General features: G+C 35.9%; 1 protein-coding gene across 2 annotated transcripts in view; it reads left to right on the forward strand.

The window, feature by feature from the left end:
* The window catches only part of TRHDE (thyrotropin releasing hormone degrading enzyme), a 425,213-nt gene that overhangs the window by 380,613 nt on the left and 25,003 nt on the right, over positions 1–19,597 (forward strand). For both annotated transcript variants that reach the window (XM_070051462.2, XM_051845675.3), the window contains 3 exons: positions 2,475–2,622; positions 4,699–4,796; positions 5,246–5,353. In XM_070051462.2, the coding sequence (XP_069907563.2) occupies positions 2,475–2,622; positions 4,699–4,796; positions 5,246–5,353 (354 nt within the window). The remainder of the gene's footprint in view (positions 1–2,474; positions 2,623–4,698; positions 4,797–5,245; positions 5,354–19,597) is intronic.

Raw genomic sequence — 19,597 nt, forward strand, 5'->3', positions numbered from 1 at the left:
TTGAAGATTTGCAAGAGGTTAGCTGTTTACTAAAGGTTTTTTTTTTTTCTAAAAAAGTGTTACTTTTACTGTTCAACAAAATAACAGTAACTTCTAAATAAATCTTCAACTTTGATATGATATAATCCACTGCATGTTAGAGGAAGTAAATATAATCACTATGCTAAATAATATTTAGAATTAAATTTTTAGGGGAGACAAATCATAAAGTGCTGGAAGCAATATTTCTTTTAAGAAAAAACTGATCATTTTTAATTAAAAATTGCATTCCAGATCCAGCATTTTGGCATGGTGGGTAAAGCCACTGTCTGCAATGTCATCATCCCATATGGGCTCTGGTTCATGTTTGGGCTGCTCTGTTTCCAATCCAACTTCCTTCTAATGGCCTGGGAATAGCAGCAGAAAATGGCCCAAATACTCAGGTGCCTGCCACCCACGAGGGATACCAGATGAAGCTCCTGGCTCCTGGCTTCCTCCTGGCTCAGCCATGGCCATTGTGGCCACTTGAGTAGTAAACCAGCAGATGGATGACCCCTCCTTCTCTGTCTTTCCCTCTCTCTTTCTGTAATTCTTCCAAATAAATAAATAAATCTTTTTTTAAAAAATTGCATTCCTCTTTAGTGGGTAAGAAACCCATGAAAGGAAAATGACACTATTATTCACATGCTATACTAGGTAAAAGATAGTTGTTTATATAATTATTATTGCCAAAGACTCATTTAATGCTATTTTTACAAGGATGTAAATAGTGAAAAATAGTACAAATATAGATGTACTTCAAATCATTCAAACTTGAAGGAATTTTGAAATTATATGAAATGTGGGCTTATGTCTTCATTCTTATTTGCATCAGATATTAACTATGGTTGATACTGCAACCATGGTTGAATCAAAATCATTACAGTGACATGCATTCTTTTGTCTAATTCAAAGAAAGCTAGAGCACAATCTTCAGAATTGGTTTTTTTATGAACATTATAAACACAGCTGTAAGCTAATATTCATTTGCAGAGTAATTTTTGCTTTTCACATTGAATAAGGACTAAATAATCAGGCAAACTTACTTTAAGTGAAAATGAGAAAATGCTTTGCTTCTTCCCTGTCCATCTTCCACCATGCGCAGATATTGTGTTTCACAATAGCATGAAATGCAGATAAGAGGGATATAAGCTTTGGTCACTGTTCCCTGTGTTAAAATCTGCATTCCATTAATTATTGTCTTAGTCTGTTTTGGGTGCCTTAACTAAATAGCTTAAAGTGGGTAATTTATAAATAATAGTAATTTTGCTCATGGTTCTGGAAGCTGAGGAGTCCAAGGTCAAGGTCCCGGAAGATTCTGTGTCTATTTCAAGGTGGTATCTGTTGCTAGGACCTCACATGGCTCTGTGCAAAAGGAGTAAGGGAGTTCATGTGAGCCTCTTTGATAAAGGCACTGATCCCATTCATGAGGTTGGAGCCCTCATCGAGGACTTAAATCATTGCCCAAAGGCCCAGCCTCTCAATAGTGTAATATTGGGTGTTAGGTCCTAATATATGAATTTAGGCTACACTAACACTCATACTGTGCAAGTATTAATGTAAAAATACAGCAAAATACATAGTCACTGTATGTAGCAGAAACATGAAGGCCAAACCATATTTTAAATGATTATATAGATTGTCACTGAATATTACTTTTATAAGGATTTAAAATGTAATCTGCTGGAAAATAGAGAAATATAATATATTTTGGCTCCTTTTATGGATATAGCCTTTAATTCATAGACAATATGTATTCAGATAAATTTAAGACTACATCTTAACATTTTTAAAAAACACCTGATATTTTTGGTCCCCATGGTGATATAACTCCTATGTTGAAGAAAAAAAAAGGCAGATTTTTTTTTTGTACTTTTTTATTTGGACTCTGAAAATCTGTGAACTTTAAAAAAAAAGTTTCTAAAAATGCTTATATTGTAATCTAATATGGATACACTCCAAACTGTAAATTGACATTAATTTATTCATGATTTTGAAAACAACATGTAGTAAATGTCATTATATAGAGTTACATGAGAAGTAAAGAGAATAACATTGAGAAACTGAAATTGCATTTTAATAATCAATTGTTTTCAATTAATTATTTCTTCAAAAGAGCTTCTGTGAAAGAAAATACGTAGGGTTGGTTTTGTTCAAATTCCATAGTTCTTCCCTTTTTACAAAATATACATTCTGGTGTTTTTGTATCCATGCAAATTTTTAACTCTCCAAGTCTGTATATATTAAGGGGCATTGACATCCTAAGTAGGGCTATATTTAAAAAGTGGGTAATTTTATTTTTCTGTACTACTGAGTATGCTTTCTTTACAGTGTGATGAATCTTGCTTTTTCTTTTGTTTGCATAAGTAAAATCTCCATTTTTGCATCATCATGTATCTTTTGTGCATATAATTAACATTACCTTTTTTTTTTTTTTTTTTTTTTTAACTGTGCAGGGCTGGCTATTTGCCTCAGAATATTCCCCTGGAGATTATCAGATACTTGTCTGAAGAGAAGGATTTTCTTCCTTGGCACGCTGCCAGCCGAGCTCTTTATCCTCTGGATAAATTACTGGACCGCATGGAGAACTACAATGTCTTCAATGTAAAAAGATATAATTTCTTCTTTCTAATTTTCAGAAGCTAAGCTGTTTTCTCATTATCTGTTACATGCTACTGATCCTCGGTTACTTCCATTCTCTCTTCTAGTTTGTTATCATTTTTGTCCTGGTTTCTATGCAGCCTTGATGAAAATTATCTGAAGAAGATATTTAATACAAGCCACCTTTTGTTCTGGCCTAAAAGTGTCAATTAAGCTTAAACGCTTCAGAATTTAAGAACGAATATACATGGCAAATCCTTAAAGTTCAAACTTTCTTAGCAAGAGTTAAAGGGCTCTGTGTTCACAAAGGACTCCACCTGGGTAGAAGGATTCCAAAGATCTTAACAGAATAGAGAATATTTCAGTAAAGATTCTTAGTCATTATTTCTATCCAAAAGGGCATGGTGAATTCAATTCACTTCCTTAATTAACAAGGATAAGATCGACGTTGAAGCAAGAATCCCATTCATAATTGGGTCCTAGGGGATAGAGGAGAGCAAACAACAGATAATCCGAATGGGCATGAAGACATGACAAACATTCCAAAATGTTACCTGACCAGAGCTTCTAGGCTCAAAGTCCAATAAACCAAAATGGCACTGCTGACCTCACCTAATCTGATTTAATATTTTGAATAATATTAAGATTAGATATTACTGATAAACGTTTGATTCCCAAATTCTTATCACATTGCTTTCTTCCACCTTTGTACACTATTTATTTCTCTTCTGTTATTTTAAGACCCTTCCTTGTGTCTTGACCATCACTCTATTTTTTAATGAAATGTTGACTCTGTTAATTAACCTACAGGTTTGGGATTACTTAAAACTTGATTGCCATGCCGTGCAATCTGTTTATTAGTGCCATCTAAGTTGTCTGAAAACCATCAGAGTCGTTTCATTTTTTAAAATATTATAAACCTGTAGGTAGTAACTCTGTTTAAATAGTTTAAAAGGGGCCAGCACTGTGGCATAGTAGGCTAAGCCTCCGCGGACATATGGCCATGAGTACGTGTCCCAGCTGCTCCTCTTCCAATCTAGCTCTCTGCTTGTGGCCTGGGAAAGCAGTGAGAGATAGCCAAAGTGCTTGGGCCCCTGCACCAGCATGGAAGATCTGTAAGAAACTCCTGGCTCTTGGCTTCATAGTGGCCCAGCTCTGGCTGTTGTGGGCATTTGAGGAGTGAACCACCAGGTGGAAGCCCTCTCTCTCTGTCTGTCCCTCTGTCTGTAACTCTACCTCTCAAATAAATAAATAAAATCTTTTTAAAATAGTTTAAAAAATAAAGGAAAAGTAAAGGAAAGAAGGAAGGAAGGAGAAAAGAAGGAAGGAAGGAAGATAATAAATGAATAAATAAATAATCCTGGCTTGACTGTTGAGAGTTAGTTTTGTTAAAGCCCTTACAACAGACTGGCAAAAAAATGAGTCACTACAATTATGATACAGTTTTATCTGCTAGAGAAAGACATGTTATACTTCTTTTTTCCCTAACATAGAGACAATGTGATATAAAACTTCTCAAAAATGAAATACACTTTTGTATATGTTTGTACTGTTGAATAGTGAATCATGTCAAACAGCTCATTTTTGGTGGAAGTTAGAACTGCTTTTACTGCAATTCTAGTGCTTTCATCCTTTCACACAGTTCAAGAACCACATTAGAATGAGAAAAAGCATATATTCTATGGGTACTGGTATTTAAGTATATCATTAGGTGTTTGAGTTGTTGACATTAAGTACCATATCATTACACATAAATGTTCTCTGTGCCTCAACTTCAACAATGCTAGACTATTGGATACTTCATTTTGTCACAACATTTTTATCTAAAATACTATATAGGGTAAATTACTAAATCATTTGGGAAGGAAAAAGAGTAATCTTACATACCAATAATATTTTATCCTTATTTTTTACGTTTAAAATACTAAATTGAATAAAATTACAGCATGGCTTTACTGTGTCTATTACTGGTATTTAAAGGTATATATACTTTAATTTTTTTTTATTTTGTTATAGAACATTGTCAGCATGGAGTAGTTTGAAAGTGATATTGTCTTTGTTTTATCCCTCCCCATTTAGGAATATATTTTAAAGCAAGTTGCAACGACATACATCAAGCTTGGATGGCCAAAAAATAATTTTAATGGATCTCTTGTTCAAGCGTCCTATCAACATGAGTACTGTTTTACTTTCTTATTCCCTTCCTTTGCCCCAGAGCTGTACAATAACACCGTGCTAGTACCATTGTGACTTTACCAGTTCGAGACAAACTCTGATTCTGCATCTTACCTTTCATTTTCCTGGGAGGACTGCTGCTGGGTGGCACAGTTTCATTGCTTGATAATGAGAACAAAGGCATTTCCTTGCAATGTTTCAATTTAAGAGCTGCCTTTTTTGCTGATACTGAGATGGGAACCCATGCCCCTCACTGGATACTATTTCTAGAGAAGACTTTGGGCATATTTAACTTGCACTCTGATAATTGCCTTTACTCAGCAGCATGAGACTTCCAGGTCTAAAAAGTATTTTTGTGTCAATAACTTGCTTATTTGCTGTTTTGCAATGAGTTACTCTTTTTGTGTATTAAATCTGCTTATTAATTTTTGTCCTTTTTGATGATATCTAGAGAGCTACGTAGAGAAGTTATAATGCTGGCATGCAGTTTTGGCAATAAACACTGTCACCAGCAGGCATCAACACTTATTTCAGATTGGATTTCCAGCAACAGGAACAGGTAAGTGGAACCTAATCCCGAATTTCTGATTTTTTTTTTTCTGTAATACTGTGCTCAGATTCTCCATGGGTGTATCCACTTATCAGCTAGAAAAAAACAAGAGTGGAAAAAAATACATCAAAACTTTGTTTCAGGCTCACAACTTACAAGGCAACAACATGAAAGCCATAACACACTTTTCTTTGGAGTGTTTCGTTGAATTTAAGCTTTCTTAATCTAAGCACTTATTCTTTATTTACTCACATGAAATATCATCTTATTTCAAATTTTGATAGTTCTGCTATCCATGCAGAAGAAAATAATTAAATTCAGTTCCAAAGTATGTAAGGTTCCTTATAAAGGTTGTGGTATTTATCCATAAAAATTTACCAGTATATAATCTTAACAAAGTAGCATAACAAATGTGAATATTAAAAACTAAAAGCAGAAAGGTTATGAAAAGAGATCTTTGACCCTTCAGTGACCCTTGAAAATGACCTTAAGCTTTTATCTTGGAATTGTACTTTACAGCATTTTAATGCATAATATGAGGTTAAAGTTATTCAATAGAATTATTTTTGAGGGGAAAAACATTATACTAAATGTCACTTGTTAATAAAAGGAATATTGAACATTAAAATAAATTAGAGATCAGTGATCTTGCCACAGTGTTTAAACCTTCTTATAGTGTCTTTATATTTCCTAGGGATTTTATGCACCATTTCTTTTTGTACTTTGGGCAACTCATATCCATTCCTCTTTCAACTCTGGTCTCCATGATTAACCAGATTTGCATGGAAAGGAAGTGGAGCAAGGAGTCAATTTGTACCGATGGTGCCGTGTGCCACTATAGGCTTGTCCCTGTTACAAGCCACCAAGAAAGAAGCTTGTTTGGAATAAATATAGAGAACCATACTCAGTTTTACCTACTTAAGGAACAAATTAGTACTTGGCTTGTTAATAATGATGTAGGCTTATATTTAATATCTAAATTGTGTAATTCAAAGGAGAGTTAGTCTACTTTAAAGGGCATTATAGGAAATCTTTTATTGCATCTTCTGTTCAGTACTTGGTCATAATACTTTCTGGAGCATTTTCATGTTTACATGAACATGAAACATTTTCTTTGTTCCTAATCTTATATTAAGCTAAAAAGGAAATAATTTATCAGTATCATATGCTGATTGATCCATCACATATTTGGAGACTGTGATAAAAGATGTCACCTGCCTCCTCTAGGACGAAAGCATCATCATTTATTCAATTTTACTAATGACTGTCCTTGGCATGGTCATCTGAAAACCATTACATTAGACCTAAAATGTTATGCAAACATTTTTTCCTATTTTTATCACGTCCTTCAATTCTGCCAAACCCAATTAAACCATGAAATCAAATGTTAATGCAAAGTAATCCAACATTTTATCAAAATATACAGCATATATACATTTGAAACAAGTTGAAGTATATTATGAAAGAATTTGTATTCTTTGCTTACCTTCCATTTTTTAATTATTTTGCTACAAACACATATCCTTTCTCAGAGCCAATAATTATTTTTAACCCTTGAATGACTTTACTAATGTAAACATCTTTTCTTAACTCTTTGTTAAAATTTGGCTTATACTATCATTTGGCATAATTTCTCTGGGTAACATTCAATCATAATTACTTTGTACATTTTAAAAATATGGCTACTAAGGTAAGCATTTGCCACACTTGGAATGTCCACATCCCAGTGTCTGGGTTTTAAAGGTGGGCTCTGCTTCCAATGACAGCTTCCTGCTAATGTACAGTCTAGGAGGTAGCAGGTGACGCTCAAGTATTTGGGCCCCTGCAACTCATGTGGAGGACCTGGGTTGATTCTGGGCTCCTGGCTTCTATCTGGATTGACCCCTGCTTGTGCTAGCATCTCAGGAACCAATGGGTGGAAGTCCTCTGTCTCTCTGCATTTCAAACAGAATGAAACTATTTTTAAATAAAAATATGGCCATTGGGAAAATGCTCTTTTTAAAATAACTCATTTAGTTTACAAACTCTATGGAGTAACTTTCAATACCAGCTGGTAGCTAAAAAACAAAAAGAAGTGAATCACAAAATTAATAGAAAATACAGCTCTATGAACAAGTACATCTGTTTTTAAGGAAGAACTAAACACAAGACAGGGTGTGAACACAAAGAAGGGAGAGAATGCTATCTTGGAAGAGTGTCATCCTGACTCATGGAGGATGACTAGGATTTGCTAGGTGTACAGGGCCAGACCAGAGGAAGAGGTGGGTGCGTACAAATATGTAGGAATTCCAGGCAGAAGTAAACTAAGTGGGTTGTTCTTACTTCAGAAAGCATAGTAATTTTTGACTTGTAAACTTGAAAAATCCATCATTTCCGTAATTCCTTTATAAGTGAAATTTTATATGTAAGATATCAGCTCATTTTGGTTTTAATAATTGTAATTTTTTAGCTAAAATGATTAAATTTGATCCAAACACTGTAAAGCTCTTTAGTCACGCTCTTCATTATTTTTGTATTCTCTGCTTTTCTGTATTTTGTAGCTGGGCTAAGCCGAGCTAACAGAGTGTTAACTTGCTTAAGCACCCCATGACATGCCCCAGCTCACACAAGTGGCTTCCAGCAGCCACAACACATGATGCCACTGAGTTACCTGTGTGTGAAGATCATAGGTTCAATCAATGTTTTTTGGTTGACAATTTAATAATACAATTATAATGCAATCCATTAGCAGTGAATGCTGTGTTTAACTTTCTTAAATTAAGTCAATGAAGGGAAGAAGACATTTCTTTTGAACTGAGCCTGTAGCAATAGACTAGTCAGTTTGTTGGTTAACTGGAACCTTAAAATAAGTGATTTGCATAAATCATCTAAGAAAAACAACACCAAAGGTAATGTAGCAGTGTAGTTATAAAATGTTTTGGGAGTTGTATAGTTATGCTAATAAAGCTAAGGAACAATGAGTCATGGAAATAACAGGGATTGAAAATCTTTGGGGTACTATATTGCTAAGCAGCTTAATTGTGATATTTTGGGGACATGCGTAAAATCAGTGATGTTAGAATCAGGAAAATGGAATGGATGTGAAAGTTGGTACAAGGAGAGATAATGGAACCAAAAGATGCAATGCATAGCTAGAAATGCTAGCACCGCAGAGAAAAATTCAAGAATCATACTGGAAAATGAATTGAATGAGTTGACATTCTGATCCATGTTAAAATATTCAGATGCTACACTTGTTGAATTCTAATGGTGAGGTCATGCAGAAGAACCAATTGAACTACATTCAGGTCTTGTTAGGCTGCAATTTAGGTGCTAAGTGCAGCAGAATGCCACGTTTCAGAGACAGACTTTCCAAGGAGAACAATACAAATGATCTAAAAATTCTGGAAACCACAAACTCCAACAGCAGCTTGTGAGACCAGAAAATTTCACTTTTTTTTTCTTCTGTTTTTTTTTTCTTTTTTTTAACTTTTATTTAATGAATATAAATTTCCAAAGTACAGCTTATAGATTACAATGGCTTCCCCCCCATAACGTCCCTCCCACCTGCAACCCTCCCCTTTCCCACTCCCTCTCCCCTTCCATTCACATTAAGATTCATTTTCGATTCTCTTTATAAACAGAAGATCAGTTTAGCATACATTAAGTAAAGATTTCAACAGTTTGCTCCCACACAGAAACATAAAGTAAAAAATACTGTTTGAGTACTAGTTATAGCATTAAATCTCAATGTACAGCACACTAAGACAGAGGTCCTACATGAGGAGTAAGTGCACAATGACTCCTGTTGTTGACTTAACAAATTGACACTCTTGTTTATGGCATCAGTAATCACCCTAGGCTCTTGTCATGAGCTGCCAAGGCTATGGAAGCCCCCTGAGTTCACCAACTCTGACCATATTTAGACAAGGCCATGGTCAAAGTGGAAGTTCTCTCCTCCCTTCAGAGAAAGGTACCTCCTTCTTTGATGACCTGTTCTTTCCACTGGGATCTCACTCGCAGAGATCTTTCATTTAGGTTTTCTTTTTTTCCCCAGAGTGTCTTGGCTTTCCATGCCTGAAATACTCTCATGGGCTTTTCAGCCGGATCCGCATGCCTTAAGGGCTGATTCTGAGGCCTGAGTGCTGTTTAGGACATCTGCCATTCTATGGGTCTGCTGTGTATCTCACTTCCCATGTTGGATCATTCTCTCCGTTTTTTTTTTTTTTTTTTTATTCTATCAGCTAGTATTTGCAGACACTATTCTTGTTTATGTGATCCCTTTGGTTCTTAGTCCTATCATTATGATCAATTGTGAACAGAAATTGATCACTGGGACTAGTGAGATGGCATTGGTACATGCCACCTCGATGGGATTGAATTGGAATCCCCTGCTATGTTTCTAACTCTACCATTTGAGGTAAGTCAGCTTGAGCATATCCTGAATTGCACATCTCTTCCCTCTCTTATTTCCACTATTATATTTAACAGCGATCACTTTTTAGTTAAGTTTCAGCACTTAAGAAGAATTGTGTATTGATTACAGTATTCAACCAAAAGTATTAAGTAGAACAAACAAAAAAAAAATACTAAGAGGGATAACATATTAAGCTGCTCATCAACAGTCAGGGTGAGGGCTGATCAAGTCACCGTTTCTTATAGTGTTCATTTCACTTTTCAGTTTTTGTCCTGACGGTTGATGTACAATGTAATACTTTATCCATTTTAGTATTTTTTTTTCTTCTAGTACCATTGGTTGCACTCTGTAATTAACACACAATTATTCTTAGGTGTTTAAATTTTAACTGAAAAGTGATCCCTGTTAGGAATTTGGAGAACATTATGCTGAGTGAAATAAGCCAATCCCAAAGGGACAAATAACACTTGTTCTCCCTAATAGGTGACAACTAACTGAGCACCAAAAAAGGAAGCCAAAAAAGGAAACCTGTTAAAGTGAAAATTTCACTTTAAAGAAGGAAAAGAATAAAATTGAGAGAGAGAGCATGAGGCTGATAGCCCTTTTATATGTATCAAAAAATGTAGTAAAGGGGAAAGAAAATGGTCTCTTTCACTGGCTGATGCAAATAAAAAAGAAATAATGGGCCTACATTTCATTGAACAAAATATAGGGAACATATTACTATCTTTAAATGTCTGTATTAAAACACTATCAAGGTTGTACAAGTAACTATACAAAGTTCATAATATGGCACTTTGGAGTTTTCTCTAAGTACTAAATTGAACCTGAAATTAAATATGTGTCTGAAATAACTTATTATTTTTCAAATACTGTTAAATAGTACAACTTAAAGCTATAAACCAAAATAGGGTAATGATTTTATGTACTTGATATCCATTCCCTAACATATAAATTGAAAACTGGCATCTTCACCCTACTTAAATATTCCCTGAAACAACAAATTAGATTGAAATCAATTAGAAATCATTGTGAAAATTAAAAACAAATTAAGACCATTCTAATAAAAATGATAATAGAGGAGCATCTCAGAAACATTGCCTTCTACCTAATGCATAACTTTCACTACTCATGCAATTATATTATTTATAGTATTGTCTATCATGGTGATCATAATCGAAACTGTATGTACTTTATTGAGTGTTGAATACATTTTAGGCACTAAGTTTTTTGTGTGTGTATAATCTCACAATTTTTATTTTTAATAAAGATAAAATTGCAAAGCTTATAATAATAGCTGATGGAGTTAGGTTTCTCCCACCACCACCTCTGCTTGCCTACCCCAATCCTGCAGGAAGTGGCTCTGTAGTATATAAAATTACCACAGACGTTTTTAGTAATACATATTTGTTCAAAAATGGTAAATAAGTAAATAAACAAGTAAAAACTACCCAACAGACCCCAAATACTCTCTGCAGACATATAAGCAACCATTTTATGCCCATGGGGCTTCATGTCATAAGCCAGTAGTTCTTCAGCCTAAAGATTCATCAGAATTATCAGATAGACTTGTAAAAACAGTTCATTGGGCTCTACCCCCCAGAATTTCCAACTTAATGGGTAGATTGAGTTGCTTCAATCTGTATGTATAACAAGTTCCCAAGTAATGCTGATCCTGCTGGCCCAGGGTCACACTTCGGGAACCACTGGTAAAGGCGAAGATGACTGTTTTCAGAGTCAGAAACACTTGTGATCAAATGGGAATTATTCCACTAAACAGTCCTGTGAAAGTCCCTTAGCTTCTTCATCTGAAAAAGTGGCAATCCTGTGACCGCTGCAACAGGTTGTGAGTTGTGTGAGTGCCTGGAGGACACCTAACCTTCACAGGAGCTCACACATGAGCCTTCTGCAGAGTCACCTTGACTTCCTTTGACTACCTGTGTGTAATGAACAGTGTGAATTTCAAATGGGGAAAGTGGGGATTTGAATGTGTATTGAATTCTTCAGTGTCAGGCCTACCTTCTATTAAATTTTGAGAATTACAAAGATGTGACCTGAAACATCAAACACAGCACAAAATAGTACTGTAGTTGTTAGGAGCAGGGGGCATTTTCCCTTTTAGCCTACTTTCAGAAACAGCACCTGTCTAGGCCTCCAGGTAAAAATTACTTTTCCTCCTTGCTCTTCTTATTCAGTTGCTGCTTATGTCAAATGACCCTTCATGAGTCATAGCTCCTTTCTTTAAAAAAACTATTTATTTGAAGGATGCGCTACAGAGAGACAGAGGCGGGGTGGGGGAGGGTCTTCTGCGCACTGGTTCACTCCCCAGATGGCTGCAATGGCCAGAGCTATGCCAATTTGAAGCCGGGAGCCAGGAGTTTCTTCCGGGTCTCCCACGTGGGTGCAGGGGCCCAAAGACTTGGGCCATCTTCCACTGATTTCCCAGGCCATGCAGAGGGCTGGATCAGAAGTGGAGCAGCCGGGACTCGAACTGGCACTCATATGGGATGCTGGCACCGCAGATGGCGGCTTTACCCGCTGTGCCACAGCACTGGCCCCATTCATAGTTCTTTTTATTTCATCATAGAAAGAACTCCAGATAAACCTGATTCTTTTGTATCTTATCCTTATCCATCAGTGTTTTTCTTATTAGGCAGTATAAAGCTGAAGGGACATAGGGCTCTTTCCACTGTGTTCTGTATAAATTTAGTTAGGAAACCTCACTGTTGTCTCCCCAAAGGTATGAAGGCCATTTCCCATGTTTTCGTGTTGTTCTGGTCCTTGTCTGTCAGTTGTTTTATATTACTTTTTTCTCTTTTTACATAGTCTCTCCCACTCTAAATGTTCCTAGGCTAAAGTTCTTATACCAGACAGACCTGCTGTTTTAGTGAACAATTACTAGCATAGCTATATATTTTTACCTTTTTATCAGAATAGTTTTAAATTTATAAAATAAAAGATGTAGAGTTGTATAGAGCCCCCATATACCCTACACCTAGCTTCCCCTATCTTTTTTTTTAAGATTTATTTTATTTATTTGAAATATAGAGTTACAGAGAGAGGTAGAGACAGAGAGGAAAGTCTTCCATCTGCTGGTTCACTCTCTAGATGGCCACAACAGCTGGAGCTGAGCCAATCCAAAGCCAGGAGCCAGGAGCCTTCTACAGGTCTCCCACATGGGTGCAGGGACCCAAGCACTTGAGCCATCTTCTACTGCTTTCCTAAGCCACAGCAGAGAGCTGGATCGGAAGTGGAACATCCGGGACTAGAACCGTCACCCATATGGGATGCCGGTGCTTCAGGCCAGGGCTGTAACGCACTGCACCACAGTGCTGACCCCTCTTTTTTAAATCCAAACTAAATATAACATTTTGCATAATCCATAATCCACAGCCAACTTCCCCATTTTTTAAATCTATAGTCCCTCCATATTCCCTACCCTTCCCAGCCTCTAGTAATCAATATTCTGTGTTCAGATTGAGATTTGTTGTTGTTGTTAGCTACCATTTACAAGGTTTGGAAGAATGAACTGATCAAGATGTTTGCATGAGTAATGAAACGACAGGGCTGCCCAGGCTTCCAGGGAGTTGGGGTAAAGAATTAACTTTTGCTGCTACTGTTGTCATAAACAGGTACTGTTTTAGATGATCAGTTAACATTTCAGAATCTCAAACATGTTTTTAAATTAGAGAGATCACCTCCAAATCTTCTGTGGTTATATAAGCTCTAACAATCCAAAATTTCGTACTCATTCTGTGTTTAAGTAAATCATACAATTTCTTCATATAGATCTAATTTTGGTTCATTTTTCCTTATTTAGTCACATGGCATATGTGCCTTTATTCATGCATTCTGTAAATATGTATGTGTTGGGCACTATGTTAGATACTTGGGATGTGTCATTTACTTACACACCTAATGCTACCATGTGGTAAAAATTCAGAGTTTCTGCCCTTACATATCGTAAGTCTAAGAGGGTAGTGTAGAGTTAATGGAGACAAGAATTGTTGAAAATATTCACACAAAACTGAAAACTCAGACAAGTGCAACCAAATAGAGATCTGTGGGGTTCTGTGAATGTGGTTATCTGTGGGAATTCAATGAATGCAAGATCAGGAAAATGTCCAGACCTGAGAGCTGGTTGCAGAAATGAAAAGAGGATAAACTGAAAATAGATCTTTGTAAAAAAAAAATAAGAATGGCAATAGGAGAGGGAGGAAGAAGAGTGAGAATGGGGCAGAAGAGAGGGTAGGTGGGAAGAATCACTATGTTCCTAAGATTGTGCATATGAAAAGCATGAAGTTTGTATGCCTTAAATAAAACGTTTCTAGGTAAAAAGAAAAAAAGGTGTATGGTAATTTTGAATGCCACACTGGCATATATACCATAACTTTATTAAATTGTCCCACATTCCCATACAGCTATACTTAGTAGCTCCACTTAGCTGCAATCACTAGTGTATTTGTTACTTCCCTGAAAGTTATAGTAACATTTTTCTAAGAAAAGACATTTTTCAGGTTGAAAGAATTGGCACTATCCAGAGATCTATTTCTGTTCACAATTGATCGTAATGATAGGACTAAGAACCAAAGGAATCACATAAACAAGAATAGTGTCTGCAAATACTAGCTGATAGAATAAAAAAGGGAGAGAATGATCCAACATGGGAAGTGCGATACACAGCAGACCCACAGAATGGCAGATGTCCTAAACAGCACTCTGGCCTCAGAATCAGCCCTTAAGGCATGTGGATCCAGCTGAAAAGCCCATGAGAGTATTTCAGGCATGGAAAGCCAAGACACTCTGGGAAAAAACAAAAACAAAAACAAAAAAAAAAAACAAACAAAAAAAAAACAACTAAATGAAAGATCTCTGTGAGTGAGATCCCAGTGGAAAGAACAGGTCATCAAAGAAGGAGGTACCTTTCTCTGAAGGGAGGAGAGAACTTCCACTTTGACCATGGCCTTGTCTAAATATGATCGGAGTCAGTGAACTCAGGGGGCTTCCATAGCCTTGGCAGCTCATGACAAGAGCCTAGGGTGATTACTGAGGCCATAAACAAGAGTGTCAATTTGTTAAGTCAACAACAGGAGTCACTGTGCACTTACTCCTCATGTAGGATCTTTGTCCTTAGTGTGCTGTACATTGAGATTTAATGCTATAACTAGTACTCAAACAGTATTTTTCACTTAATGTTTCTGTGTGGGAGCAAACTGTTGAAATCTTTACTTAATGTATGCTAAACTGATCTTCTGTATATAAAGAGAATCGAAAATGAATCTTGATGTGAATGGAAGGGGAGAGGGAGTGGGAAAGGGGAGGGTTGCGGGTGGGAGGGACGTTATGGGGGGGAAGCCATTGTAATCCATAAGCTGTACTTTGGAAATTTATATTCATTAAATAAAAAAAAATTGGCACTATCAAGTACAGATTAGCTTCAAAGACAATAATAAGATTTCTTGTGTCTAACTCATATACATCTATCCTTCAGCCATTTGAAATTCCACAATTGCACATTCTCCTTTCAAAAGTAAAATCATTATTTTGCACTACACCAAATATTTTTTGAAGAAACATACTAAATCTACTGATGAAGAATAACATTGTAGTTAAGTTTTAAATTGTATTTTGTGCAAAGTTCTGATGAGTACTAAGTAACAATAATATTTAAAAGTAAAAAAGAAAAGTAGTAGAGATATTTTAGCACTATTAAGGAAGGAGTGACAACAGTGCTTGTCTTGTTGAGTAAAACAAAGGCATCAAAAACAGTTTACTAGAATAATTCAATAGAACACAAACTGTTCCCATTTATAGCCACTAAAATACCATGTTTAAGTTAGCATAGAAAGTTCTCCATCATGCATTTTAAAAATTGCAAGGATTTGACTCCCATGTATTGCTAAAAGAATTTTTTAAGATATATTTATTAATTTAAAGGCAGAGATTCGGAGAGAGAGAGGTAGAGATAGAGAGGGAGCTTCCTCTTCCGGTTCACTCCCCAGATGGCTGCAAGAGCAGTCTCCCACGTGGATGCAGGGGCCCAAGAATTTGGACCATCCTCCAATGCTTTCCCACGTGCATTAGCAGGGAGCTGGATCAGAAGTGGTACAGCCAGGACTCAAACTGGCACCCATATGGGATTCTAGTACTCCAGACAGGGCCACAGCACCAGGCCCTAAAAGAAATTTTAAAATAAAGCTCTTTACATATATTAAGTAGAATTAAAAGAATAACTATTTTCTACTTACCATTAGCTACTTAAAATGATTAAACTTTTAATAGTCACAGATTTTTATATAATTCTACTCAAAAATATTTGATGGATCACCCTATCATACTTCTCTACTAAAAGAAACACCCACATGAGTAAGTAATTTTTTATGTCAACACAAAACCTGTGTTAATTTGTTTCTTAAATTGAATTATCATTACAATAATTAATTTGATCACATTTCAACATAAAAGTAGTTAAATATGAAAGAAAAAGTTACATAGGCCCATATTTCTCTTTTTTTTTTATGACAGGCAGAGTTAGACAGTGAGAGAGAGAGACAGAGAGAAAGGTCTTGCATATTCCATTGGTTCACCCCCAAAGTGGCCACTACAGCTGGCGCGTTGCTGCTGGCATGCTGCACAGATCTGAAGCCAGGAGCCAGGTGCTTCCTCCTGGTCTCCCATGGGGTGCAGGGCCCAAGGACCTGGGCCATCCTCCACTGCACTCCCAGGCCACAGCAGAGAGCTGGACTGGAAGAGGAGCAACCAGGACAGAATCCGGCACCCTGACGGGGACTAGCACCCAGGGTGCCAGCGCCGCAGGTGGAGGGTTAGCCTAGTGAGCCGCGGTGCCGGGCCATAGGCCCATATTTCAATTAGGTTATATATTTATCAATAAATATTACATATTTCTAGAAGGAAAAAAGTCTCACTGTCAATTCTATTCCTATATTTGTGTTAAAGTGCTGAGAAATCCTGCACACAAAGATAAGTAGATGAGAATAGAGATTTTTTTGTTTATTTATTTATTTATTTTTATTTATATATTTTTTTAAACTTTTATTTAATGACTATAAATTTCCAAAGTACAGCTTATGGATTACAATGGCTCCCCCCCCTCCATAACTTCCCTCCCACCCGCAACCCTCCCCTTTCCCTCTCCCTCCCCCCCTTCCATTCACATCAAGATTCATAGAGAATAGAGATTTTTTTAATAGCAATGTGACACAGGTTTTCACAATCTTTGCAAATTTTGTTCCAAACATCACACAATAATCTATTATAAAAGTCTAAATTTGTTTTTAACACCTTGATTAGGTCTTCTCCGAGTTTTGTGAAATTGACAAATTTTAAAGTTCAAAAACTCATTTCCTAAAAGTCACTGATACTTAGAAGTTTGTCTTTGCTGCTATAGCACTGTTTACCATCACACGATGGAAGATGATGAAAAAAAATGTGTTTCTTCTAAAAAAAATGGGAGGAAATAGAAGGGCTTTCATAAAAAAAAAGCACCTATATCAAAGTTAGGATTTGGAAATAATTCCCATGGGTCTGCCAGTATCCTTAGGTACTCCTTGGAAAGACTTCCCTTTCACCCAGAGAATTAACTCATTTTGAATGCCATTGCACTAGTACAAGCATACATGAAAAAGTTTAAATTAATTTTCTTTTGTAAGAAAATTGAAACCCACAAATTATTTTTGTCATATATTTTCTGTAAAGTTCTTGAGCCTCATATGCATGAATTTCAAAAATTTTTGCATTCAAATAAACATACTTGAAATGCATTTTCCATGGGTTTTTGGAGTAACCTAGTGTGGGAGTAGAAATAGAGAGAATGAGGGGTAGATGAGACTGCCCAAGTAGAGAATATGCTTAAAGAAAAGCTGAGACACAGAGAATTGAGGAATCACAATGCTGAATAGCAACTATATCCCAAACATAAGTTGTGGCTCTTGAGCCCTAACACTTGCAGGTTATGCTAATGTTTTATTTCTTTCATCATTTTTTATAAATATATTTTATTTCATTTATTATTAATCCCTTTCACTGAGAATCCAAAGGCTTTTAACTATCTATTTAAAGACATACATACATCTGTAGATACAGATATGTGAATATAGAATACACTTCAAGGATTTATGCCTGGAATTTATTCTTACAGATGTCCCTAGAAACCTCATACAATTCTTAATTTCATTTTTATATATTTCCCCTTTAAATATGCAACTGCTTGCTCAATTTTGTGTTATAAATTGGCAGTTTATATCTTTAGGTTCAAACTACTTTTTATGATTTTCCTACATGTGTTTAAGTATTTTGCTTAAATTACTATTTCACTAGTTAGCTAACACTGCTTTTATTAGTCAAGTAGTATATCTCTAAGCTTCCTACTGACACCTAGCATAGAAACTACCTTTTTTTCATCATGATATCAAAAATTATTTAATTTTAATTTCTAAAGGTTTAGGAAAGATGCTATATAAAGTACTTATATTCTCAGTGGATGATGTTAAGTAGCTTAAAACTATTTGAGCTGTGTTTTTAGTCATTCATATGTTTTTTTCAGTGTGAAGTAATTCAGCATCCTACATTATAATTTTGTTTGACTTCTTTCCTATTTCACACTGCACAAAACAGGACACTAATAATAGAGTTTTATGCATCCCTGCTTATTTTAACCCTTGTGCAAATTCCATCCTAAACATTCTTCATAGCAACCTTTTGAGGTGAATATTTGTAATGTACATTTTAAAGTACTCTCAACTGGTTTTCTGCTATGCAAAATTTGAGGGTCTTTTTTTTTGGCCAACTTTTATTATATGTTTATGAAAAAAGCTTAAGGGGTAATGACCTCCTTCCATTCCCTTTTGACCATAGAAACTTAATATTTCAGTGGTATGGCTGGTCATTTTGTTGTGAAGTGTTGCCTGCTTAACCCCAGCATGGACACTAAGCTCTTGGCCATGGGCATTTTTAAAATAGAGTTCTGTGGGAACTTCTGACATTCTCAGTTATCATCAACATCATCTTCATCATTCTTGACAACTTATTATCCACTTATTTCTCCTTAGTCTCTAAGACTGAAAACAAAATCTTTAACAAGCTGCCTTCTTCAATGTGGCAGTTGCAGGGACAGGTTCACGTGTCTGCGTCTGGGTAATAGGATATCTTGTTAATAGTCAACTTGATTTTTTAGCTTTCACTCTGCTTCTAAAATATTGTGGCGTATTTCTTCCATGGTTATATGTCTACTTGTTTGTACAGTACTTGATTTAGATACTGAATATATACTAGTCTGTGCTATGTGTCCCATGGAACATGCTAAATGGCACCAGGGAGTCAACAGTGAACAAAAGCATGTGGGTGGCATTGACCGATGCTAATTAGATGATATACAAATAATGTAAAAGTTTAACTTTGATGCACACTCAGACAAGGACAATTTAACCCATCAGTTTGGTTGAATTCCTGCTGATTGACAACTGACCTGAGGTCTACAGGGAAGATCCACATTCACTAGGGCTAACAAGGAAAGGCAATGTTAAGTGTAAACAACAGTGTGTAAAAATGGTCTTCCTCCTCAATGTCCTTTCTCAAGGTTAGATTTGTGGGACTTACAAAATGTTCAGCTGATTGAGCAGAATCTAAACCAACACAAGAACATCCTCTATATGATTTATAGTTTTTTTAAAAACAATTAATCAGTTTGTTTTGTTTTTTTTTTTTTGCTGAGAGCAGCAAAGATCCCAGTTAACCGATTATTCTCCTTCCTCAAAGGTTTAGGGGATCTCTATTCTAAGATTAGAGTACATTATCAAACAGACCTTCTGGAAAAGCTATGTAGACAAGGAGTAGTATGT

The sequence above is a fragment of the Oryctolagus cuniculus genome, chromosome 11, assembly GCF_051225735.1.
Source record: "Oryctolagus cuniculus isolate XC-2025 breed Fujian yellow rabbit chromosome 11, ASM5122573v1, whole genome shotgun sequence".
Lineage (NCBI taxonomy): Eukaryota > Metazoa > Chordata > Mammalia > Lagomorpha > Leporidae > Oryctolagus > Oryctolagus cuniculus.